We start from the raw sequence: 26,796 nt of genomic DNA on the forward strand, positions 1-26,796 counted from the left end.
GAGGAAGGTCATCGGGCCTTGATCAGTCCAAATTAAGCCGAGTTGCGGGCACTTCTGCAGGGATGTTGAAGGGCTGTGATGAAGGCAAACGACTCTAAAGATTGCTCAGGTGCTTGAAGTCCGTGTTTCCCCATTTTACAGGTTTGTGCTTAATTGTACTATGCTTGAAAAGATAAAGACACTTTCAGCAAATAACAACCTGCTAATATTTGATACAGAATGATCAGGGTATAGCCTCCTGCCAACTTATTTTCGGCCCAGCACAGCTTTGTTCGTGCCTAATGTTCATGAAAATCACAGTGACGTTTGGCAGTGACTCTGTTTACACCCACGAGTGCCCTCCTGCTAGAAACTCCCAGAACAAAGGTCACAGCCTGCTCTTCCTGACTTCCCTGTGCCAGTGGCAGCTGCACACACACTCATGCAGTGCACTGGCACTTGCTGGGCTTAATACTTTACCTGAGACACACCATTCCAGAAGCCAGGATTCAGTCCTTGCTGGACACCATGCCTTGCCCTGGCCTCTCCCGAGTCAGAGCAGACCTAGTAAATAAGCTAAGGCAATAAATGTCAAATATAGAAACGTTTTTGCTTGATGAAAAGGAAAATATAGAGAAAAACTTTCTGCTTTAATGAAGTTACCTTGTAGTTCAAACGGTTTTACTTCCTTCACTTCTTAAGGAAGTCTGTACTAATTGTGAATCAGCATGAGATGGAAGTGAGTGCTGGTCAATGAATAACCTTTAAGTGGAGCAATAAAATGAACCAGTTTTATTTCTCTGGCCCAGGAAGCTATCTGAGAAGGAAAGAACACATCTAAGAAACAAGATGTCTCATTCTGGGAGTCAATACCAAGATAAGCAATACAGACACCATGAGAACCATAGATCTGATAGATACAAGGAAGACAGAAGAGCAAGAAAACCATACCCATACAATGCAAGGTACGTCTTTCCCTCCTAAGAGAAATACATCACAGCAGGTCTATAATTTCTGTCTTTTCTCTTTGCTCTTAAATAGGCTCATATTACAATAGTAGAGAAAGCCATGAAAGCATGAGTACACCATGTTTGGAACAGGGAGCTATTTTACACTTAAAAATTTAACCTTTTTTCTTTGTGTGGAGCTTGAGATGGGGCAGAAAGATAGGCTGTGTGACACAGGCAGAGATGTGAATTTCCTGGGATTATCTGAATCAAATTGGGTCACAGGTAGGTGAGGTGTGGCCACGAGTTTTAGTACCATTCCTGAAGACACTGGTCAACAGGTGACAGCAAGCTGTGGCTTGCCAAATATGCATTGCTTAAATGAGAATGTTACTTGACTGAGACCAGCACAGGGACTTCATGAGCTCTAAAGTTGCTCTAGTTCAGATGGGAACATATTCCTGTTAATCTGAAACAAAATTACTTTCAGTAGTCGCTGTCAATGGATGAGTGCTTGTTTGAGCATCTAAAGCTGTTGGCAGCACTTGAGAGTGGGTCAGGCCCTATCACCACAATAAGCAGATCAACTAATGGGTTTCCAGTGCCAAATAAACTCTTAGGATTTTACACTTCCCCTTCCAGCCTGGCCAGGCTGCAGCATGCTAGATGTGAAGTTAGGCCGTTTTCCTTTTAGGTCATGCCAGTGCATGGCTGCACTGCAGGAGAGAAGTCTGGAGTTCTAAACACCACTGGCAAATTGGCCATGGCAGTAGAGTGTTTATCACTCCCCTTTAGTCTCTGGGGACATGATTGTAGGGGAATTATAAGGCAAAGAGGGAGAGGAGATAAATATAATGAAGATTATTTAAAAGCTGAAATACTGAAGTACTCCTTGATAATAGGCATTTTAGCAAGGAAAACAGCATGAGAATAAAAGAGCAGAGAAGAGCACTGTGTGGACTACAGGGAGTACTTATGGCTAAGTATAAAACACTTGGATAGTGGTAAAACTATTGTGTTGTGAAAATAGCTAATGAATTTTTCTTCTTTTTCTCTTAAATGATGAAAAACTGAAGAGAAATGGGAACAAAGACCAGCCTAAGAATTATCCTCAGAGGCTGAATGCCTGTCCTTAGCAAAAACAGAGATTGGCAGGCAATATAGTTAAATTATCTTGAACATATTAGAAGTGAGAGCAGCTAATGCCAGTAACACATTAATAGCACAGTGCAGAGAAAAAGTGGAAAAAAAAAAACAGTCGTGGATTTGATGTGTGCTTTCTTGTTTTTTTTTCATGTCTAGCATAATGTAAGCAAAGTGTGAAAGGCTAGCTGTAAATTAAACCACGGCTTTTTAATAAAGCACTTCTCTGGATTTCTTGTTTTTGCTGTTAGTTTTGTATGTCTGGACATGTAGATCGAAAATTGATGGACGGACTGTAAAGATTCACAGACATCCCTGTGTCCACCAGGGATTAGAGGAAGGGAAGCTGCAGTTACAAATCTGTAACAGCCATGAAGATAATTCTTAGAGTCAAGTCAAGCATCTGGGGGCCATCAGGCCCCAATAAAACAACTCAAAACCTTTTCTATCAGTTGTTTTGGAGGAGTTTGGCTTAACCTAACATTTCCTCTGCTTGGTTCTCATGAAGTTCTCATGTTTTTTTGGTGAAAACTTTGGCTGATTAATCAGAAGATCACCAGATCCTGTAATGAAATGCATGGGAAAAATTTCATGGAAGCTGCAGTTTGGGTGCCTAATAGTTTCATCCCTGAGGAACTTGACTTTCTAGCCAGGGTGTTTCTCCTTCCAAATGCATTTCTGTCTGAAACTCCTACAGCAACCTTCCTCCCACTGTTGAGGAGGATTGCCTAGAATGGTAAAGTCCTCAAGGAAAACAGCAGCAAAGGTGGCCAGAACAGGCCATAGTGAGGAAAAAAAAATGATCCTAAAAGAGGATTTTTTTTTTCCTATTTGTAGTCTGTTGCTGAAATTAGGGGGTTTTTGGTTTGATTTTTTGTCTTGTTTTGTTTTCTGGCAAGTAGGAGGAAACAATAGAGAGAAGCAGCTGCATCAGAAGTACCAAAGGGATTGCTTTCAAGTTACTGGAAGTCTTATAAATCACACAGCTTATTTAATTTATGTGACACAGCTGCACAGGATGCTTTGGTAGTTGCACAAGACACAGGACAGAGGTCAGAAAAATCAGAAATGTTTCAGCCAAATAGAGCTGTTGGCAACTAAACGCGGAGATGTTAGCATTGGTCTTGTTATTGAATGTCTTAATTAAAATGTAAAAACTACAAAGAACATGATTTAATGTGGATGAATGAGATAATATTGAGTCTGGAATTGGATGAAGATAAACCTTAGTGAAGTGCAATGATACTAGGAAACAAAACTACAGTTGAAAATGCTGATCTGTGGATAAGAAATTAAAGATAAAAACTGAATATAAAGAAGACTTTTAAAAATAATAATGCTGAATGAGACTTAAAATACCCTTTAGTAACAGACTCATGCAGCTGTACCTTCAAAAAAGCAAGCTCCAATTCTCTTTCAAATGAGGGAGAAAATTTCAATTAGACCCACACAATAAAATTTGCAGCCAATGATTCTTTTAACTTGAGTGTTAGTTCAGTTTAAACAGGGAAAACTGCACTTTTCCTATAAAATAATCTGAATCTCACCAACTCTAAAGATCACCAGGCTTCAGATGTGGAGCTGTATGTCATTGCAGCAAACTGGACCATTTTGAAGTGTATCAATGAAGAGACTAATTGGAGAGAGGAGAAATTGATTTATGGTGGGGGTAGGATTGATTTTAGAATCTTCTTCAAATATCATCAAGGACCTCAAAAAATTTGAATAGACTATTTTTTTCCTTAGTTTAAAATCTTTATCTGTTTCTTTTAATAGTTTTTATTCTTTTAAAAAGCATCTTTGTGAGAGACTCCAGTTGGAAGTACAAACTTGACAAAACACCTATGACGTAGTTGTGCTACTTCACACTTTTATTATGTCAAAGTCTTTCTCATTTTTATTATATGGCCTGCTATGGATTAGCTAAAATTGTTTAGGTTTCATGAAAAGCTGCTATTTCTTCTTCCTACCTTTTGCCACTGAGCTGAGCAGCTCAGCCAGCCTACCCAGTGAGTACACTATTGTCCAAAATAAGGACCATTGAGTGCAAATATCCTTGTGAACATTGATTTATGCAAGTTTTGGGGATATTTTCTTTCAAAACAGGCAAGCAAAAAAGGTCAAGTGCCTGTGAAGCAAGCTAGCTGCTTCCACTAAGAAGACCATCTGACAATTTCTCATGTTCTAATGTTCAGGAGACACTATGACCTAATTAATAAACATTAGTTGTTTACTCCATTTTAGATCAACAAAAGACATCCGAGGTGGCCAGCACTCCAGGACTTCTGCTGTTTGCTCAGACCCTTACTCTAAAACCTCAGGAGCAGCACAGGAGTATTTTGGCCCACCACCAGAGTTTTATCCTCCCAAGGAAAGCTTCTCAATGAAGTGTTCAAAGGTATGCACAACAAGAGGTATGTGAGATTCTTATTGCCTGCCATCTGCCCTTCTCCTTCCAAGGACTTCTCTTGGATTTGGTTTCTGTGTTTAGGAGCACAACAAAGGAAAGCTAGAGGAATATTAAAACAAAATGAAACAAATGAAAAAGAAGAAAAAAAACACCACCAAAAAAAAAAGCCCACAAGAACTGAGAGAGTTGACTCAGGGTTATGCCGTTTTAGACATCTAAAGGCAATATTTATACAGATATTTAGATACTTGAAAGTACATCTCTGTAATATGCATCCAGAGCACCAGTGTGGGTCATGTGTGTAGTCAGCCAGTCTGTGCAGCAGACATAAAATAGGTATTTGCATCTGTGAGAAATTTAAAGATGGCTATGGAAGTTTTGATGCTAGTTTATTTCCAACACATTCTTCTCAGAGCTTTTGTCAATTCTGGATTTACTCCAGTCATCACTCATACATCTTTATGAAGCATCATTGCAGGAGACAAAACTCTTTTCTGGACATGAATCAAATACGAGTTTTGGAGAGATAACTTGGGTTTTCCATAGGTAGAAAACTACTGCAACAAGGCTCAAGAAAGGAGCCTTAATGTGGGAGGAAATCAGCCTTAGTAAACTCATTCCTGTAAACTGAAAAAAAGAAGTCATTAAAATATTCATTACCCTTTAAAGTTTTCCCTCTTCCAGGGGCAATGATAATTCTCACCTTTTCTGTAGGAAAGGTCCACTGCAGTCTGAGTTGAACTTGCAGTAGGGTGCAAAGTCTTTGGCTGATGTCTATAAATAGACTTTCAGTGTCCTCCAGTAGAGAGACAAATCAAGAGAATAGCTGTTGGAAGTAAATTAAAGTACATAATGTTAAATTATTGCTTCACTCCATGTAGGAAAGTTAAATAACACACTCAATTTGCTCTTAGTATTTGGTATGTGAATATGTGAACAATGTTAACAGTGAGATTAACTATTTTCTCTTACACATATATTCTGTGTATTAGTATGCAGTTTTTTTTCATCTTCAGATGTAATTGCAAACATTAGTAAAGGTTTAATGACATGGAGCTGTACTGATCTTTTATCCATGATAAAATTGTATCATCAGTTACTTCTTCAACCATACTAAATTATTTTAACTTGTCTGAAAATCTGCAGAAAACTCCATGCCCTATTTTATCAAAACATTAGAAAAATGAAGTGGCAAGTTAGTTTTAGTTTTCAGTTTTATTGGTTGTTTAGACTTATGGATATCTTAATGTGAATTTCTGGGTTTTTGGGTTTTTTTTTTTCCCTGCATTTGCTTTTCATTATTTCAGTGCATTAAACATCATTAAGATTTTTTAAATGTCCTACTTTTGGATGCATCAGTTGACAATGATGATTTTACTCCCACCCCTCCCCTAGGTATTGCTCAGTGTTTTCCAAAGATTTAATGTCTGAGTTTGCAGTGGAGGAGGGAAAAGAGATCATGCAGAAAAGAAACAATTTTACGACCAAATTTATTTCAAAAAATGAAAATATATTGAAGGTTGATAAGATTATGAGGATGTTACTCCCCTGTTTAATTTTTTGAATTACCAAGATTTAGCAGAGTTTACTAGAATTGTTTTGCAGAATTCTGTATTCCCTGCAGTCATGGTAGATACTATAAATGAAGTACATAAATTGTTTACTAAGAAGTCAGTACATAGGAGCTGCAACACTTTAAAGCATGAAAAGTTCCTGTAAATACTTCTTAACCGTCTTTTTCTTTTGCCAATGATTTATCGGCACTCTGGTGAAATTCCCCCTTTACAATCACCATAATTCTAAAATAAACTAGACTCAAACAAGGCTGGAAAATCAAGTGATGAAACACAGTCTTTTCTAAAGCAACAACTGAAAGGTGAACCTTAGTTTCTGACTGTTCACTGAGTAGTTGAGCTTTGCAGGTTTTTTTTCTTTTGCCTAGCACACCTAGGTTATGTTCTTTATGCATTTTGAGCAGTTTAGCAAACTAGAGAGGAATTCTATACAATCAAAGCTTTTAAAAGTATTTGCTCCACCCAGATAGTGCCCCCTTCATCCATGTTTTTTACCAGCTATATCCCAAAAAACTAAAGCTGAATTTCAGAAATAAGCAGCTGGTTTTTTAGGTATCCTTTGAACACCTTAGGACGTTTTAGGACCTCATTTTCCTATCTTTGTTATTCCCCCCTTCCCTCCCTAATCCCTGCCCCCCTTTTTTCCCCTTCACAATCACATTAAAACAAAAGAATCCAACCAAAATATAATGGAAGAAACAACTGATACTGACCCGTTTTGCTGGTAGGAACATTTGATACCATCTAAGAAACTTCAAAACATTCTGCTCTTTTTTAATCCTTTCATCTTGAAAACAGAAGGGGGGAAAAGGTTTGTTAAAACATTATATGAGGGATACCTATTCAAAGCCATTCAGGTGGGATCACATGGATAGCAGTCCTGGATCATACCTCATGACTCTTCCTCCCAAACAGTGGATTAAAGTGCAAACTTAGGAGGACTATCAAAGTTTGGACCAGCCCAGAGTGAGCTGTCTTCTGGAATACATTCTAGACTTTGGATTGGTGGAATTTCCTGTATTGGAAGACTGTGCTCACATCTGTTGTGTTTAATACCTCTTTACAGACCCATCAAATTTGTTTAATTCTCTACTGAATCCCTTTTTGAGTGTTTGACCTTCACATTACCTTAAGATAAGGAGTTCCAGAGTTTCTTTGTGCCACTTGAAGAGCTACTGTTTTATTCCTTAAAATGTTTTAAAGAAGGTGTCTCTGATTCTGATGGTATTCTAAATATGTAGTGATAATCTCATACATTCACCTTCTCCATGAGATTTATAGTTTTAGAGTAAAGTCTTCCCCTTTTTTCTCTGCCCCTATTGCTTCTTCACTGATTCAACAATAGCCAGTTCTGATCAGTTTTCCAGCCTTACCCCTTTTCCAGATCCATCACACCTTTTTGAGGTGGACTGACCAGAAATGCAGTAAAAATTCCAGATAAATTCTCAAAAGAATCAGGCATCTGCACATGGGCTCAGGTTCTGTAATCTTATTCTAATGCTTCCTAGCTTTTTGTGTGGTGTTTGACTATCAGTGAGCACTGAGCTGATGTGTTCAAAGAAAGGTACCTGAAATGGAAATGGTTTGCTTAGTGCCCATCTGTGTGCTCTGTCAACAGAGGGGATGGGTGTTTGTGGGTGTCTCTGTACAGCTATTAAGTGGAGGTTGCTTTTTAAACACTGATTTCATTAATTTCTTATTCATGAGCTTGAGCTCTCAGCAGTCTACCAATTTTACTGTTGGCAAATGTGAAGAAATTTTTATGATGATGATTATTATTATTAAAGCAGAATTGACCATCTCACTTTCCAGTCTTTTCAGTTCTTTAGTCTGTGCATCTACCACAGTATTTTGGTATGTAGTTTTGAGCTGAACCTGTTTGGAACCTCCACTTACAGCTCTTTGGGCCACATTGCAGAGCAGACCCTGTATTTTCGTTGGATAAAATTAAACGAGAGAGTGAGATGTAACTGCTAGCAGACACTCTGCCCTTTGGACCAAACTAGAGCCAAAATTAAGCACTTATCTCTGCCCAGAAAACATCTATGCCTTCAGCTCCACCTGTCTGACTCTACAGCTCCCCTCCCACTGCACTGCCAACATGGGCATACTGGTGACAGGCAAAACAAACCTGAGATTACTCCCTGAACTCTAGTTGCCTGAAAACTGGTTGTTTCCTTTTTATTTTCCTCTACCCACTGCTAACCTGTGAGAGGATCGTTTATCTCACAGGAGCTTGTGTCATTTAAAAGCACTGCCTTTCTTCATATATCTGCTGATTCTTTCAAGGGACTTCCCAACAACCAACTTTTGACTATTCCCTGCCATGCTGGCTTTATGTCTAGTTTCTGTATGTTGGGTTGTTTTCCATAGGAAAGGTACACTTGTGGGCCTGCAGATTACATATTCAAAAGGCAGCAGGAACACAGAAGTCTGCCACCTTCTGTTTCTCCAGTAGTGAAGGAGATTTAAGGAATAGCTTATAGACTGGTGTCAAACTGCCTAGATGGACTACGTAATTTAATGGGAATTGGAAATAAACTGTTTGTGATAAAGACACACCTTTCATTAACTAAGGAACTGCTGCTTGCAATAGCCATTTCTTACAATTTACAAACAATATATTACACATGCCATATAAAGTAGCACAAGTTGAAAACAACAACAGTGTTTTGACCTGGGGATACTAAGAGCTTAAATTCTGTCAGAAGGAAACATTCAATTTGCTTTTCACAGTACAGGTAAAATTTCTGTAGTTCTCTCTCTTCTGCGCAGAAAAACTAAATTAGTAATCATTTTGCCTTTCCAAGAACCCCCCCTTGGGATATTAGAAAATATAACCAGATTCAGTTCTTTTGTTTAGCAGAGGGAATGAGAAATGTGTTCAAGGCTGGCTGCCATCCTTCACCTCAGTGAGAGTAAAATCCAAGTTGGACCCAAGAGTGAATTGCTCATCCTAAATTGGTCACAGATATTTGGGCATTTGACCTTGAAAACCTTTAAATTTCTTTTTATTATGTATAATGGTGTGAAAGAGATGGAGCAATACAATTCCAGGATAATGCCTCCCGTAGTTTTGCTAAAACAGCAAATGTAAATTAAGTTTCTCCCATCTGTGGTCAGTATGTGACTCAGGGAATTACCTGCACTTTTGCCTTCTGTAGAATTGTACTGTGCTGGTCATGATTCCTGAGCAAATAACTTTTTTCCTTTTTTAAATTTTTTGACCCATTTGGCGTTTAAGGGAGACAACACAAAAAAGGTTACAAAACAGTTTGTGGGGCAGCAAGTATAATTGAATCCCTGTTCTTTGCTGCCATGAATACAGCTTTGCACCTTGAATAGTGTCAGATTTCTTAAGCATATTGTAGGCACTTCCAAACAATCATGCCTTTAGCCTACATTCTAACATCCACAATTGTTAAAACCTTCAGACCAATTTCCTCTCAGAAAAAGACAGCATTATGGTTTGTAACAACATGAAAAGTCTCCAATTTCAAGCATAGCCAGGAGGAAATATCAAACTAAATTTATTTGGAGGAGGAAATAGAATTAGGGAGTAACAATGACTTTCTGCAGGATACATTCATGCACTAACAAGCCAGCATTAATTCAAATGTAAACATCTATAAGCTTTTGTTTTTACAAAGCACAGTCATTTTTTTTCCTTAAAGCTATGCATGATGGGAAATACTCATAGACTAGAAAAAAATACTGAGATGAAAAGTCAGCCTAAACACAGGGTTCACACTAACAGAGACTTGCTTTGAGTTATGCTATTGTTCTCAGCCATAATACTGCTGTTGTTACTTTGCTGCGTTATGTCGTGATACTGTTTCTCTTGGAGTCAGACGTGAGAGCAGGAGGGGAGAAACATTTTGCAGAGCACTTGTATCCCTTTCAGTGCTGCGGAAATGTTGGGGGAGAATAGTGGTCTGCAACAGGCTTTGGACTGAAGTGAAAAATGTCCTGTAGCTTCAGTTAACATGCATTCAGAAACGCTGAAGGGTCATTAAATGTGCATAGTGCAGGTAACTAACTCTGTGGGTTAAAACAAGCATTTGACAAGGACATTCAGCAGCACATTGCATCTTTTTGGCAATGCAGGACACCTACATTTCTGTGGGGGCACCCAACAGGATTAGAAACTGTTGTGTTTTGTAGTCACCATCTTCACATTTTGCCCCCACAGTGTGCCGTGCTTAGAACCTTTAAATTGTGCTCAAAGCTGCCTTACAGTGTTCCTGTGGCAGTTAATTTCCATATATTTCTGCCTAAGAAGGGAGCACTAGGGTCCCCTATAGTCTCACTGTAATTAGACGGCTTCCTCTTCTCTCTGTTACAAAGTATATTTTAAATACAGTGTGGCTAACAGACTGAAATTGCCATCGAGTTTTTTAATCTTGTAATTGTGAAGATGGACGGTATTAGTAGTGGGAATTGGATGGAGCTGCGCAGATTAAAATAATCCCAGTTATTTAAAATGCTTAATTAAAGTAGCCCAGTAACAAGATACAGCAGCAGAGCTGCAGGTAACCTTCCTGTTCTGATGTTAAAGTATTTCACTTGGAGCTCAGTCCTGTTTGCTGTGAAACACAAACAGCCTTGAGCAGTTAGCTCTATAAAAACATGCAGAGGAGCTATACTACTTACAGATGCCAAATCTTACCTTTAGCAAAGTGTTGTCTTGCCAACACACGGGACTTCACTCTGCCCACGTTTTCATACGAAATTATTCTCATCCACCTTTTTGCATTGTGCTAACATGTACATGATTTTTTTTAGAGAAGGGAGAACTACAAGTGAGAAGACTCACTGAAGTTGGCAAGGGAAGATATTGGCAAAGTTGCTGTTAGGTGTGTGTTAGACTCCAGCCCGTGTTTCCCATACTGGGAAATCTTAGTTACGTTTGCTCACTTACATTACAGAAGAAGAGTTACACCATCTTTCCTGTAAGAGAACTAGGTTTGTCTTCCCCACATCTGACTCAAATTATGGGAACAAAGGAAAACTCTTCTCTTTAAAAAGTGGCTCTCAAAGCCAATTGATACAGCAGACAGGCTAGCTATTGAATGTAGCTCTATTTCTTGAGCAGGTGATCTTAGCTTGCTTAAAGGAGAGAAATCCACCTAGATTTGGAATGTTGCTCACCAAGTGTGACAGCCCACAATTGGTAAGGTGAATGAGAAGCTCAGGTTCACAGGTGCCTCCAACCTGACCTACCTTCAGCCAGACTATGATTACGTAAAGAGCAATAACACCCCAATCTTTGTACTTTCTAAAGGTGGCTCAGTTTCAGTTCAAGCTGAGGGAGTGGCCTCGGAAAGTTGGCATAAGGAACAAGAGTGTTCCATTGTTTTCTGCACTCTTCTTAAAAAACTCCTGCAAGCTGGTTTCAATACCAAGACACTTGTTTACTACTTGAAAGAACTATCAGTACATTAAGAAAAAAAGAAGCAAAAAGGCCATTTCCTGAGTGCAGAATGTGAGGGGACCATACAGAGACCTACCAGTGCTGCAAATACAATGCAGCCATTTACAGTTGTTGTATTTAAGCAGTACGGTCAAACACTACAGTTTAATGTAAGATCTTTTGCTTCCCACCCGCTCCAAAATTATGAAAGATGACTCATGTTCAGTTAGCAGGAGAGAAATCAAGAACATTCTAGAAGTGATGCTTTGAAGAACCTCTGGGTACAAGTAAACCATGGCTGTTGTTCCCAGGCAAGGGCTGGGTTGTATTGAAACTGTTTCTTACAGTGGTGGAAAAATATGGGGATAGAGGATGATGCAGTAATTGTGCAATTTAAGTCCACCCTTTCCTGTGAAAATTGGACAGCACTGTTTGGAGGATGGGAGGGTATTAAGTAGAAAGAATAGAGCAGGTGGGATAGTTGTTCCTTAAGGGAAGAGGATACACAGAAAAAACAGGATAATATATTTGGATCTGAGCACTCTGTGAGCGTAAGATTTCTCTGAGTCATTAAAACCAAGGCTGGTCATCCTTTGAGATTTCCTAACAGAGTGATTATCTTGACTAAAGAGAGACAACTTACTAAAAGGTAATAGTAATGTTTTTTCTACGACACATAAATCATTTAATTTTCCCAGTTTTAAACTATTTTTTCACTGACTTCCAGTAAGACGGATATCTCAAAAGAGCATAAGTGTGTTGGGCACATCCGTGCAATTTAAATTCAGTTGGCTCTGAGTATGTGCATCCCTTGGGTCCTCTGAAAAGCCAAGATTTTGTTGGTGTTACATTGCCTAATCCTTGTGTTTTAGGGTTGGGTTGGTTTTTTTCTGTCCTTGATTTCAGTATGACTAAGTAAAAGCTAAATCCCACCGCTGGCTGAAGAACACAGAGACCTACAAAAATAATAGTGGGGTGGGGGCTTGGGGGTCATGTCTTTGTTTCTGACAAAGCTATCACCCTTATTCTGCATCAGTGAAGGTGGTTGAATTCTTGTAACTGGTTTCAGTAAAATCTTGCTTTCTATATAAAGGGAATAATACCATTAGAAAGATATTTTAATATCTTTGCATCCAGATTTTATATTTTTGATCTCTTGCAACTGTTGTTTTAATTTCTTTTCCCTTGTACAGTTCTCCTCCTCTGTTTTGGGTACTCCCCACTTCTGTCAAATTTTGTTCCCTTCCAAAAGAAGAGCCAAGCCCTGCTTCACTTTGACATTTTCTCCCTTTCCCCATATGTTTTTCCTCCTGCCACTGACTCAGTTTAGCAGAGAGGTGACCAAAGCTGCATTGAGCTGTGCCTTCAGTCTCTGGGGAATGCCAAACCTTCCCTGGCAAGAGATGTTCTGCATTTGAGATCCTTTTCAGGACTGACTGCTGCTTTTGTAAGTCACTATATATGGTCAAAATACTTGTCTGCTCCTTTGAGGGGGGTAAAAAATTAAATAGAAAGATTATCTCTGAAAATCAGAAAACTACCCAAACTGGGGGGGGAAAGAACCAAATGACAATTTTCAGTGAAAAAGGCTTGGAGAATGATTTTTCATGCATGTATTGTAGAGTCTAACTCCTCTGTTCCCTTTTCCTGGAGCGACCCCTAATGGAATTTGGCATGGGTGCCACTGACCTGTGTGTCACCAGCCCTGCCACTGGGGTCCAGGTGTCCAAGAGGAGTAGCCACACCCCTGCAGGGCTGCCCCTGGCTCCTGCTGGTCCCCGTGGTACGTGGTCTACAAAGGAAGCAGAGGCAGAAGGTGAGCCAGAATGGAGAATGGTAGATATAGAATATCTTGGAAGTACACAGCAAGGTTCACTGAAGAGGAGGGAATAATACCAAAAGACACTGGAGGAGGAAACCATGGGCATTCAGCAGAGAAAGAGGGTGTCTCCTGTGCCAGACTTAGTGGAGTGAGACACTTTGAAGGCCTTCTCTGCTAGCCTGGCCCTCATGGAGTCAGGGCAGTTCAACAGAAAGAGCCAGAACTGTTCTGTCCTGCAAATTCATTTATGGCAGCTGCAGAAACAAAGGAATGAACAAGAATTGACCATTTTATGTACATGTGTATACACATACCATGACCCCCACACCTCAACATCCGGGCCATCCTGCCACAGTGCCTGCATGAAAATTCCTCTTTACAGCTTCTGACACATGAGATTGAGTGCACAGCTGAGTTCCTGGCTACCACACACTTAGACACAGTGTGGTTTTATGAGGCAGAGGATGCATATTTAACAGCTCACCTCACCTGAGAAGGAGAGTTTCTGGTCCTTCTCTTGTCCTGGCTGTTACTGTCCATGCTATACTCATGCCAACATGATTGCTCATCAAATATGCTGTGAGCCACAAGTTGCTAAAGTTGCAGTAAAAAACAGCAGCACACAAGAAAAGAGTTAAATACTTTCCTGCTGTTTTAATTTATTTGAACAACTCTTGGAAGGGTTTATTATGGAGGTAAGGGAGAAAAGTAGGGACTACCCAGCCAAGGGTAGGAGCTGTTAGAGTAAAGTCAGCTGCCTGTGGGTCTGTACATTTAACCATCCTGCCCAGCTGCTTTGCTGGATGGTCAAGCCCACTATTTGACAGAAAATAAAACCATTGTTCAGTGGGTTGATACCATGGAAATAGCCCAGCAAGGAAAAGAAAGGGAATGAAAAAGTAAATAGCAGATAAATAGTATAAACTGGAAGGCTGCTGTTGGTTATAGTAGGAATCCTACTCACAGCAAAAGACAACTGGATTCAATCAAAATTAACAAGTATGATACATTGAAGTTACTATCCACTGCAGATTTGGATTTTATAGAAAGAGTGAAACAATTCTCTTGAAAGCTCTGGCAACACCCTCTGTCTTGTACATAGCTGTGATTCTCCTGTGCAGGAAAAAAGCAGTGCAGGAAAGAAGCATGGAAAAGGAAACAGCAATGTGGGATCCCTGACCTGAGCCTTGTAACTTGCTCAGTAAGGAGAGGGTTAGTTCCCAAAGCCAGCTGTTTACTGTGCTGATTTTAATACAAATGAGTAACATTTTAGATAAATCCAAAGATTTTGAACCTGAGAAAGGAAAAAAAAACCCAAAAACCAACAAGCAAATAGAATGTTGAGCTGTTCAGACCTCTTATTATTTTACACTAAAATCTTCCAATGCATTAATTGTTGCGTAGGATTAGGGAATTACTGTAGAAATAAGCAACTTCCCCCTAGGAAGACTTTTTGGCAGTCTGGTTTCTGCAGGTATAACTCCAAGATGACATGGCTAACTGGCTTGTAAAAGTGGAAATGGCAGCACAGACTTGGAAGCATGCTTTGTATCTCAATCCTTTCTGCCAGCAGCTCACTGCTTGACACAGGTCACTGCTAGGATATGTGTGACCATACCTTGGGAGAGCTAAGATTCAAAACTTAACTGTCCTTTTGTTCCTTACTTCTCAAATCTGTCTATTCTGTTTCTACTAGTAGGATTTGGTATCAGCCTGTAACTGTCACAGATTAAGGTTGCACAAGGCTTTTGGGGTGCCTGGGTCTGAACATACTGTAGGGATTAATATTTCCATCAAAGCCCTGATGATTATACAAGGTCTTAAACATTTCCACTAATTGTCTGCTACGTTCATAAACCCAGCTGGTGGTCATCATGGACCTGGAATTCATTCTACATACTGCTTATCATCTTAGAATTGTCTTTAATACAGGAGGCTTTGTTATTGCACTTTCTTTAAAAAAAAAACCAAACCAAAAGTTAATCCAAGTGATACAAGTAACTGGTGAAGTAGCTGCTGCTGAACCTCTCTCCATTGTTTAGTTCCTCTAATCAATCCTGTAGCAGGCTTGTGTTACAACTGTGCAGGTACAAAACCTGTCCAACCTGAATGCCCTGTCTAAGGAAAATTTTCAGGCATGCCTTTAAAGCATCTGCTGCTGCAGTTAAAAATACAATAGGCCTACACTGGTCACGTTTGTCATCCCATTAGCAATCAGCTCAGCAAAGTTAAGGGGTTGCATACAGGATGTGTGTGAACATGTAGAAAGTTTTGGAGCAGCGACATTGAGGATTGGGGTCAGTTATAAATGTGAGGAGGTTAGCAGCAGGCAGTGACTACTTTGGCAACTGAAAATTGCCTTTTCCAAAGCTCAGCAAGGTGATGTAGAGGAAAAGTTGATGCTCAGCAGGTCAGAGGGCCTCAGTACTCATAAACGAAAAGGAAATTCTGAAGTCAGCAGCTGACTGATCATGAATTCCCAACTACCAAGTTGCCAAACATACTTAAAATTTATGTTTCCCTTAATCAAATGGTCTTTCCTCCATGTGGACTTGTAAGAACTGTTTCCTGGTGGAGCATCTATGAAATCAGTAGTCAGCCCTTAAAAAGGAAAGTGCCCTTCTGCATCCAGCACTCTCCAAGGGCCCTGAGGATCTAGGTTGACTCCCTGTATTTGGAAAGCATAACGTACAACTCAACTGAGCAGACCAAAAAAAAAAAAACCTGATTGAATTCCAATTAATGTCCTCCACAGCTACTACTCTTTCAAAATACTGTGAACAGTCCTAGTAAAGTGATGACTCTTTACCTATTAAAAATTATGAGTCTTTTGGCTGCATTGTTTGGATTTGGTACAAGGAGTTCCAAATCCTAACTCCAGGGCCAAAGTTAAAATTTTTCTTTATGTTTAACTCCACAATTATCTCCTTTGAAATATTTGAAGCCTCCTGAACAAATTTGGTAACTAGCATAGTCATTGCCCCACTTTACAGAAATGATAGTGCAGAAGGGTCAAAGAAAAGGCACACTGTCATGCAAAAATCAGCATCACCTCTGAAGAACACGTACACAGAACTGCTCATTTGGTTCCTCTTGAGCAAGAGGAACAATTTTGTCTGGTATAACTAACACTACTACCTTCCTGTGCAGAGCAAGTGGCAGCAGGAAAGGACTCATTACCTTAGTCCTCTGTGGAGGGAATAAGAAGGGGCAGAATGGGAATATCCAATAATCCTTCATTGTGGCTGTTGCTGGCTTTCTTTGGTTAGAAGCATCTGGCAACACAAGAGAGAAATTTGTTTCATTCCCTTGCGTTCCTGCTTCAGCCCTTCCTTTTCAAGCCTATACAGCCTTGACAGCAACTGAGCCATTGCTCAAGAGGGAAATGCCATGTGGATCAGTGTTAGCAGCATAAAATGAAAGCCTGTGTGCAAACCACAGATCCTGCCCCACTTTAAAGACAAATATAGGACCACTGTGTCGAGCATCCTACATTCTTGGCTGTCAGACAGCAATGGAATAATAAGATTCACAATTCTGTAATTAACTTCAGAACTTTGGAGCAACATGCCTGACACGCCAAGGGTTTTCATTTTCCCCAACAGGCAACTCTAGCTGTGCTCTGCTTCAACATCCGTCATGTTTACTAATCTTAGTCTGACCCCTAGTGAGCTGTCACAGAATAATCAGATTTAGCAAACATGAGGCACCTTCCTGGGACGCAGCTACCACAAAAATAAGTGATTTTTCTGCTTTTTAGTTTTGGGTTTTCTTTGTATTTTTTCGCTTAAGAAAACTTGGTTACTCTTACTAGTAGCCTAACATTAGAAAAAGTGGAGAGTCAAATCAGAAGTTGTAAGGCTTTCTTCTGAGGGTGAGGATGTGAAAGAGAACACGACCTAGTATCAAATTCACTTAATTTATCTCTGCATATAAGGTGGAGTTTGTCTCCTTCCCCTCCTTCTTCTTTTTTTTTTTTTTTTTTTTCCTGCAAACAACCTACTTCTTCAGAGTTATGAAGAGATTTTTGTCTCTGAAGGAGATGACGTGCAAGTTGCATCTGGTTAGATAGTAAGTTTAAATTAACAAATGCTTCCACAAAAGAAAGGTGTAAGTAAAAGCAGTAAACACATTTTGAAGAACTTAAATAACTTGCATAATTTTTCAAGCCGTTAGAAGCTTCTAGGTTTTTGTCAGCTTTAACCTCAGCATTTTGTTCATACTGGATATTTCTCGCTCAGTGTGTTTATGCCAAGTAGTTACAGGCCAAAATACAATCACTGTGCGCTTGCCTTGGCAGTAACACAAGCACAGTAAAATTTTTATGGATTTTTTTCACTGCATGAAGATCCATCTATCAAGCACACTGACAGATTAAAAAAAGTAATTTGCCCAACCTCCAAAATGTACCCACGAGAGTTGAGGCTTCTCTTTTTCTTTTTTTCTTTTTTCAAACGCTTTTCTGTAGCTGTAGCCAAGAGGGATACCTCAATATTAGTACTCTCTGTCTATGGTTTTGGTGTACTTCTGTCACCCACCTATTCCCATCTTTCTGTTCCTTCCAGGCATTTTGAAGTTTGTGGAAATCACGGTTAACCTCCTGGTGCTGATTTGCGTGGGCGCTGCCCAAGCCTCCGTTGCAGGCTTCACGTCCCTCGGAGGCCTTGGATCCTTCAACCTGAATTCAGCCTACTTCCCTTTTGAGGGCACAGAGCTGCAGGAGGTGAGGGAGTTGGACATGCAGTTCACCCAGATGAGAGCCCCTTGTGTCTATGGCGGAGTGGCCTTCAGCTTAACAGCGGGCACGCTCACCCTTGTCTTCCTTGTCGTGGGGGCAAAACCCATCCAGCAGCTCCGGACAGGGCTGCTGCTAGGCGAATGTGCCTTCAGCCTGCTGGCTGGCCTGGCGTACCTGGTGGCCGTGGGGCTCTACCTGCACTTCGTCATGCAGGTGAACTCCACCGAGGTGTGCCGGAGGCGGGAGCGGCTCTACGCGCGCCGCGGCTACACCTCCATGAGCTGCGATGTCCAGGGCGGCGATGCGGCCGTGGGCCTGTTCGGTGTCGTGGCTTCCTGCCTGTACTTCGCCAGCTCCGTGGTCTGCATCCTCGCTATCCGCACCGTCCGGGCTTTCCAGAGCCACGCAGCCAAGGCTCAGCACAGCCCCGAGGGCAGCGGTAGAGACAGAGGCGTCAGAAACCATCACACCGTTCACAGGACCTCTGAAAGCTCCAACAACATCCAGGCTCTTGCCACACTGGTGTGAGGTCAGCTCTGGGACAGTGCCAGAGAACCGGGGCTTCAGCAAAGGATGGACACTGGCAAACAGACGACCCGCCCACAGTGTATTTTCATACAGGGTGCTGAAGTGTGTACTGAATTATAACTCTACTGCTACAACATCATGTAATAAAATCGAGGTTGAATGACTATTTTAACAAGGTTTTATGCTCCACTCTCTCAAGGTGAACTCCTGCATTTAAAATGTGTTTGATTGTAATATTTTCATCCTGCGCAGAGCAAATCCAAACAGCAATGGGCTTTTAACAGGTTACAACTGCGTTACTGCCAAACTTGTGTTAACAACCACTTCCTTTCCTTGCCATGACATAAGGAATTGAACACACAGCTAGGACAGGCAGCCTTCAGCAGATCCTGTGCCTGTTGTGCATCCTGTTGCTTTATTCTACAGTGCTTACAAAGCAAAGACACCTGATTGCTTCTCTGAATCACATATGAAGTTACTCTTGTGACCTGTTTTGCCTGGGCTAGTGGAGCGTTTTATCTTTTGAGTCACGGGGGTTGACACATGCCGGTCATGTGCTCCCTGAGGAATGCTGCCGGGAGGAACTAGCTGCAATGTCAAAGGCAGCTTTTGGGTCCTTTTCCAGTTTCCTACTACATTTTCCCATCTCACCGAGTGCAGACCAGAACCTGAGAGGCATCACACTGGTCAGGTATCAGCTTAGTAAAGATACCCTTTGCTTTTGTAAGCACCTAAACAAGGTTTGGCTTGCTGACTCCACAGCCAGTGGTGGGCAGAGCCCAAATCAGGAACATACTGCCTGCCCTGGGAATGCGGTAACAATGACAGAGAAAGTGCATGTATCCTTCTAATATCTAAACAGGCGAAGCATGAGTGAACAGCAGTAATTGTATGCCCCAGGGATGAGAAAATACATTTAAGAGCACATCTTTCAATAGTGCTTTGTTTGAGGCAGATGAAATAGATCACTGGTTTTAAAAGATGAGGGAGTGAGAAAAAGAAAAGGCTGTTCTTGAAGTGCATAAGATCTGTCAGCTTGAGAGGAGGGAAGATTTTGGCCATTTTCATTCTTTTCAGTTTTGTCTGGCTCACAGTCATTGCCCAGATGAAGCTCTTTTGAACCATAGTAGAGCTTGTTTATTGCATACTTCATACAAACACATATATATACACACCCACACAGAGATCTCAAAGGATTGTGTTTGAGGCAGTATAAACCAAACAAGAAAACTTTATGGTTCTGATTAGAAGTGATTACATGAGCCTTTACAATAAGTATCATTTATATAATTCCTTAAACATCTCTTTAACACTTTGAACACCAACAAGCTCTGTAGCATTATTGTGCTTATGGAGAGACAGGAATAGAGTTTTTCCAAACTTTCTATGACTCACAGTCTCGATAGAGTCAGGAAATTAGGACTTTGATTTCTAGCTCTTTGCCCAGACCTTCTGTGGTATGCTGTAATCGGCTGGAAAGTCAGTTCCAGGGATGTCTGGCATGCAGCTAAAGCCTCAGCTGACCACTTGTTTGGCATCTCTGCCTGCACACTTGTTCTGTGCTACCTCTACACCTTGCACAGTTTGAATGCAGGCTTAGTTACACGCTTACATACTGTTATTAAATAATACAAAGAACAAAAAGCAGCCCCTTGAAGTTACAAATTCAAAAGATTAGAAAATGCTGCAGGTAAGAATGCATAAATTTAAACTTGGTCCTTTAATACATGTGCAATATGAATTTTAATCTCAAGGTTTCTTACTTGGTCCCATTCGTTTTTGGATGCTTGGCTGCCATCACTGTGTAATAGCAACAATCTTCTTGGGAGCATCAATTTCTTTCTTTTCCTTGTCTCTTTTTTTCTTGTGTCTATGGTAAAGGCCTCATTTGCTGCAAGGTAATTCAGTCTTTAGAAAATGGTGCACCAAGCTCCATTTTAGTCCAGCTGTGGACTGTTACTGTAGTGCTCATCCCTTGGACACTTGGGTCCCTCACAGTCCATCCGTTTTGGGTCCCTTTCCTCTTAGGAGGAGCAAGTTTAATGGATTTTACTTGGAGAGTCAAAAAGTAGGTGCTGAGTACAGGTCAGTCCCAGTCACATTCTCTCAGCTCCTCACCCAGTGGCTTCCCTGCACTCATCTCATGTTTCTAACTTTTACAGCCTCGAGTTTATTCCTTATAACAAAACTAATTCTATTCTCTTTTAGTTTAAAATGGTTCCCCCTTGCCCTGTCCCTGCAGGCTCATTTATCAGCCCTCTTTTATGTATTGAAGACAAAAAGGCCTTCCCAGAGCCTTCTTTCCTTCAGACTGAAAATCCCCAATTCTTCCAGTTGGTCTTCATATCCAGCCCTCTGATCACTGTCCTGGCCTCCTATGGACTTGTTCCAACAGGTCCATGTCCTTCCTGTGCTGGGGACTCCAGAGCTGGATGCAGCACTCTGGGTGGGGTCTCACTAGAGTGGAGCAGAGGAGCAGAATCCTCTCCCTCATCCTGGCCATGCTGCTTTGGATGCAGCCCAGGATATGTTTTATTTTCTGGGCTACAAGTGCACATTTCCTGTTCAAATCCACTTTTTCATCCAGCAGTTCCCCCATGTCCCTCTCCACAGGGCTGCCCTCAATCCCTTCCCCACCCAGTCTGTACTGATACTGGTGACTGTCCCAGCCCAGGTGCAGGACCTTGAACTTGGCCTTGTGTGAACTTTGTGAGGTTCACATTGGCCCATTCCTCAGGCCTGGAGACCCTGGCAGGTCACTGTGGATGGCATACCTTCCCTCAAGCATTCCAACTATGAGCTTGGTGTCATGAACAAACCTGCTGAGGTCCTGAAACACTGCAAGCAGAGGGACCCTGAAGAAAGCCCCAGCCCAGTGATTTACAGCTTCTTGAAAGTTTTGTGCCTTGAATTTGTTTCCTTCCCTGACACTATGAAGAAAGATTATTAGGAAATAATTGTGAAGAGGAAATAAACAGTGCTGTTTCCTCCACTCACCTTCACAGAGGGAAGTGTAGGAGAGGAGAGGGGAAAATCCCAGAAATACTTCACAGAGGACTAAGGCAGGAAAGAAGAAGCTTTCCTACCTGATGGGGTGAAGGACAAGCCAAATACCATTCGGGCAGTCCAAACAACCCTGCTTTCCAGCTGTGACAACACCACACTTGATGTCCTGTAGAAGACTTGAAAGCCTTTACTGTGTGAGCTGGGAAGGTGTAATACAAGGGCAGAGATTTTCTAGCAGACACATGTGACTGAGGCTGCAATAAGTTGTCATCCCCAGCTGCCATTGCAGGTGGTCTCTTTTCCAGAGTAGACTAGCCTTCCCACCTTCTGCTGGAGATGGCTGTGCCTCACCATTACCTCTGAGCAGTGACTGCCAGTTAGTACAGGACAATAATCCACATTTGGACCAGTAAACCAAGGCAGGGGAAATGGCTCCTGTCAGCCCTACTATTTCTTTGAGTCTTTCCCTGCTGCCTGCCCCATGCATATATGTGTGTGAATTGCCTGCATGCAACCTGCGAGGTCAGCACTGAAAACCAGCTCAGCTGTTTCTCTGACACAGCCCCTGAGAGCCCAGTTTCACCTGCAGCCAAAGGACTGCACACAGACATCACCCTCAGTCCCTCTTCGGTAAGGGGGACCCTCAGGGTGTACCCAGCTTGCCCCCTGTGACCACCACAGCTCCTCACCTGCTGTGAAGGAAACAGGGACAGCAAAGGCCTAACCTGTGATTCTCCTGTGGGTAGACAGCACAGCATCTCTCCACCTAAGAGCCTTGGGTACAGCAAGAAGCCTGATGGCACACCAAGCCTTTTCTGAGCCTTCACAAGGAGGATTAAAATGGCCCCCATCCCTGAAGATGTGAGGAAATGGATCCAGATTGCAGGGTGAACTGGAGCTGCCTGGCAGGAGGAAAGTCCCACTGTGGCTGACAGGTCAGCAGTGCAAGGAGCTGGGCTGAGGTGAGTAACTCATTTATCTCAGAGTTACCTGTGAGACTCTCAGCCAGCCTCTTTGGATTTAAACCATCAATTTGCACCAGTCTGCTTCAATGTGTGAGCAAACAGCTTTAGTCAATCAAAGAGAAAAGCCTCCAGCTGAGCCCCCCAGCATTAGCTACCCACAGAGGGACCAGAGGGACTCCTTCCCCAGAGAAGAGGCTCAGAGAAAAACAATATCTCTTTGAAAAAATGTGTTGCCATGCCCCGGTCCTGAAGAGGAAACAAAGGGCATAAGATATTTCAGCTGAGAAAGATAGAAAAACAAAGAAAGAAAGAAAGATGGGAGAGAGAAGGAAGGAGGGGAGGGAATGCTCCCCCTTGATCCTGCATCCCACTACTGAGTAAACTGCCATGAAAATTTCATCGTGCTGGGTTGTGCACCTTTGAGCATCCATTTTCCTAGATGTGTCCTTTATTTAAACAAATTCATAGAATAGTTCAGTCTGAGGGAAATCTTGTCCAATATAGGGCAAATCAACATCCAAGGACACAGGTCTCTTGTTCCAATGTGAAAGGCAAAACCTGGCAGGGGCAGGACAAAGAGGAGAGAGGGTGTTTACTCTTCCAAATAAGCTTAACATAACCTTTACATTTCCCAAATAATTCATGTATCTGGAACTGGAAATCTGGTGCTGCTGGAAAATCTGCATGTGTTAGGGCTTTGCCATCCTGCTGCAGAGCAGCTGTAAGGGGGGAAGACCTTTGTACCAATCCACAGAAAGGAAATTTTCAGGCAAGCAGAAACAAAAAGCTCTCCTATTTTCTTAATGACAAAAGAAAATGAAAAGAAAACATTCCTAGACTATACTTCATTTTATCTCAATTTAAGCTTTTTCCATGAGTCCTCCAGAGAAGAGTTCGAGTGTATCCAATGTACAGAAACAACTAGGGACACAAACCGGTTGTGCAACAGCAGAAACTGAATTCAAGGCTTAGCATTAAGAAAAGTCAGGATCTCAGTTTACATGGGAAACTACTTTAAATTGATGAGAATACATGCAAGGATTAGAGTACTAAAGAGCAGTTTGAATGCACTTTTTCTTTCATAATCCATGTATTTTACTCCTAGTGGAAAATTGCCTTCATTAAAGTTACTCTCTGGTAGTTTTCCACTGCAACTTACATTCACCATAGAGTTAAGCAAAGCTACAGATCCACATAAGCCCTTCAGTAACTCAGATCTCTCAATCACATTTGCAAAACTTGGATGTCTCCTTTTCTTTTTCAAGACTCAGGTAAGTTATTGAAGGGCACCAAGAGTGCATTGTTTATGACAGCTGTGACATTTGTCGTTACTCTTCTCCTTCAAAACATCCATCTCCTGGAAAAGGTGGCGCTCAGTGTATTGCAGCAGTTTAATGCCAGCACAGCATAAAAACTGTCACAGATGCTCAGCGTCATCCATCATAAATAAAACATGAGACTACTTGCAAGGTCCACCAGTTGTCAAGGCATTTGATGTAATTGGTTTTGGCGTGTGACAGTGCAAAACAGGCAAGTCACAGGATGCCCTTCATTACTACAAATGGTCTATTGATTTCCAGGGATGCTTTTTGCACACAGACCTGCACCTGCAACTGGGCTCCCCAAAACTCTCAGGCCGTGCTGAAGGGCTCCAGTGTGTGAAATGCCTGCAATGTGCTTTACAGGTAATTAGTTTTTCAGAAGGATGTAGAAAGGATGAGACGGATGCACACAGGTACAAACAGGGTGTTTTCTTTGCTCCAGAGTGCAAAAATAATTCCCCAAGAAGATGGCCCTATCATAGAGCCATTTAGGTTGGAAAAGACCTCTAAGATCATCAGGTCCAGCTCTTAAACCAGCACTGCTGTGTTCAGCACTAAACCATGTCCTCAAGTGCCCACAGCTACATCTTTTGAACACTTCCAGGGATGGTGATTCCACCAATTCCCTGGGCGGCCTGTTTCAAGGCCTGAACACCCTTTCAGGGAAGAAATTGTTCTAAACCTCCCTTGGTCTAACTTGAGGCCATTACCTCTCATTTTCTAACTTGGGAGAAGAGGCCGACCACCACCTGGCTACACCCTCCTTTCAGGCAGCTGCAAAGAATGACAACATCTCCAGAGCCTTCTTTTCTCCAGGCTGAAGAAGCCCAACTCCCTCAGCTACTCCTCGTCAGACTTGTGCTTCAGACCTTTCACCAGCTCCACAGCCCTTCTCTAGACATGCTCCAGCCCTTGTGAAACTTAAAGGGGATTCAGACTTTTACACTGCTGTGGATTAGCTCTGATGGTGAAGATTTGGCAGTTTATTGGCCCAAATGAGTAAGACCTGCTAGGACCCAGAACTCATTACCCATTTGCTAAGACTACTTGACAGCCTGCTAAGATCCTGGCAGCACTGCAGATGCTCTCCGGAGCAGCAGCAGCAGGTGTGGCTTCCTTGGCTCCCTCAGCCCTCACATCCTTGCTCAGACTCACCAGCAAATACGTCTAACACTCAGGAGGCTTCTGAGAGCCCTCGGTCAGTGCGAAGCAGACTCCTGCTGTCAGTACTGCTGCCTTCCTTCCTTCCTTGCTCAGCTGAAGGGCTCTGATGCTCCTGCATGGCTCGCACGATGGGGTGTGATCCCACGGATGCGGGATGCATCCTTTTCAGTGGCAGCCGCCGAGGAGTAAGATGCAGCCGTGCCGGTCCTGTCCCGCAGTAACACGAGGGGGAGCCCTTGCAGCTCTCAAGTAATCCGGACAGCAGGAATATGCCTTTTCCCACCCCAAATATAAACGCTCAGTTCCTCGTCAGAAAAAAAACAGGAGGCCTGAAAACCATCTCTGATCATCTTCACAAGGACTTTGCTTCTGGTTCAAACAAGTGCGAGCCACAGACTACTGGGAGTGGGGAAGGTCACTTCCTATGGATCCCCATTCCCACACATCCCTATTTCTGACGGTGCAGGATGGACTGGGGACGTCTGGAAAGGACACGCTCTCTAACATGTTCTTATCTCCAAAGCATTCAAAAAATGCCAGGGAACGACTTTGCTGTTACCTGAGTTGATTCTGAACAGTTGTGTGATTAAATTTTGCCCAGAAATGAGACAACAGAAAAATCTCTTTACCCCTTGTTAAATGAAACTACCACAGGTGACTTGCCAAAGCTTGCTTTCAGGGAGATTTGCTGCTTTCAGAAGGACAGCTTCAAAAAGGCACAGCAGTTTTTGCTCTTCCTTGACACCCAATTTTAAATACATTTGAGCACAGTATTTTGCTATGTATTCTATGCACTATTCTGTGCACAATATGTCACTATATATTCTGTCATTTCAAGGTAAGTACTAACTGCAAGTGCACCTACTGCAAGATTTTTTTCCCAATAAAATGCTTGTGTCTCTCTCCTTACGAGAAATTAAAATGAAAAAGCATCTTATAAGTCACAGACTTCTGCTACACAAGTCTCTCTTCATAGTTATGCATCCCAATTTCCTTTAAAGCATTCAACAGCATACATTTAATTAGCAAAACAATCCCATCTGTTCCACGAGTCAATACTGACAACTTTACGGTTAAAACACATTTATTTCTCTTGGTGCAGCTGTGCTGAATCTGACGAGGGGAGCAGAGCCTGCTGTGCTCAGAGCATTGTGTCTGGTGCCCAGGCTCTCATCACAGGGCTGCTGGCACTGGGAGCTCCTGAAGGCCTCCAGCACCCCATCTGTGCCCACTCATGGCCCCTGAACATCCTTAAGTTACCTACATGCCCTAAGCACAGGCCTCCAAAGACAGTTCTGCAGAACCATTGGTAAAAGATCCCTTCTCTGTCTGTTTCCTTAAGTTCTAATAAGAGACACAGACAAACAAGCTCAGAACAAAACCACCAAACATACACCTGAGGCTGTAATGAGCAGCAAGACATTGGAATTGAGATCCTAATGGGGATCAGGGCAAGAAGAGCCAGCTGAACTTCACCCACCAGCAGGGACTTCTTCCAAGCCTTGGGACTGCATGCATCCTTTCCCCCAAAGCCTGAGGTGCAGCAACACACGCTCTCTAACTGTAAACCAGGCACCCTGAATCTCCTACAGCAGAAAGCCTCAGGGGATCACCTACTCCCATGTCCCCCTACAAGGGAACAGACCAGTCCTGCCTGTCCCAGGTCTCTGTCACATTGCAGTTATTATGGAGCAGTTTCCTCATGCTGTCATGCTCCTGATGAGCTCTTAGAGCTTAAGTGTCTCCCTTCAGCTTACAATATTAAAAAAACATGGAAAAAGATGA

General features: G+C 42.1%; 1 protein-coding gene and 1 long non-coding RNA gene across 2 annotated transcripts; one reads left to right on the forward strand and one right to left on the reverse strand.

The window, feature by feature from the left end:
* Positions 1-26,796, forward strand: LOC146441614 (MARVEL domain-containing protein 3-like). The gene is made up of 4 exons (XM_085052068.1): positions 1-141; positions 789-944; positions 4,314-4,483; positions 17,854-26,796. The coding sequence occupies exons 2-4, from the start codon at positions 829-831 to the stop codon at positions 18,552-18,554; spliced, it is 987 nt and encodes a 328-aa protein (XP_084908194.1). The 5' UTR covers positions 1-141; positions 789-828; the 3' UTR covers positions 18,555-26,796.
* LOC146441615 (uncharacterized) lies at positions 71-6,800 on the reverse strand. Its single transcript, XR_014849992.1, has 5 exons — positions 6,767-6,800; positions 5,183-5,305; positions 643-796; positions 460-543; positions 71-163 (listed from the first exon to the last, which is right to left on the reverse strand). It is a non-coding gene; the product is annotated as an uncharacterized LOC146441615 (long non-coding RNA).

Source organism: Lichenostomus cassidix, chromosome 2, assembly GCF_008360975.1.
Source record: "Lichenostomus cassidix isolate B80296 chromosome 2, HeHo_3.0, whole genome shotgun sequence".
In the NCBI taxonomy this organism is placed as follows: domain Eukaryota; kingdom Metazoa; phylum Chordata; class Aves; order Passeriformes; family Meliphagidae; genus Lichenostomus; species Lichenostomus cassidix.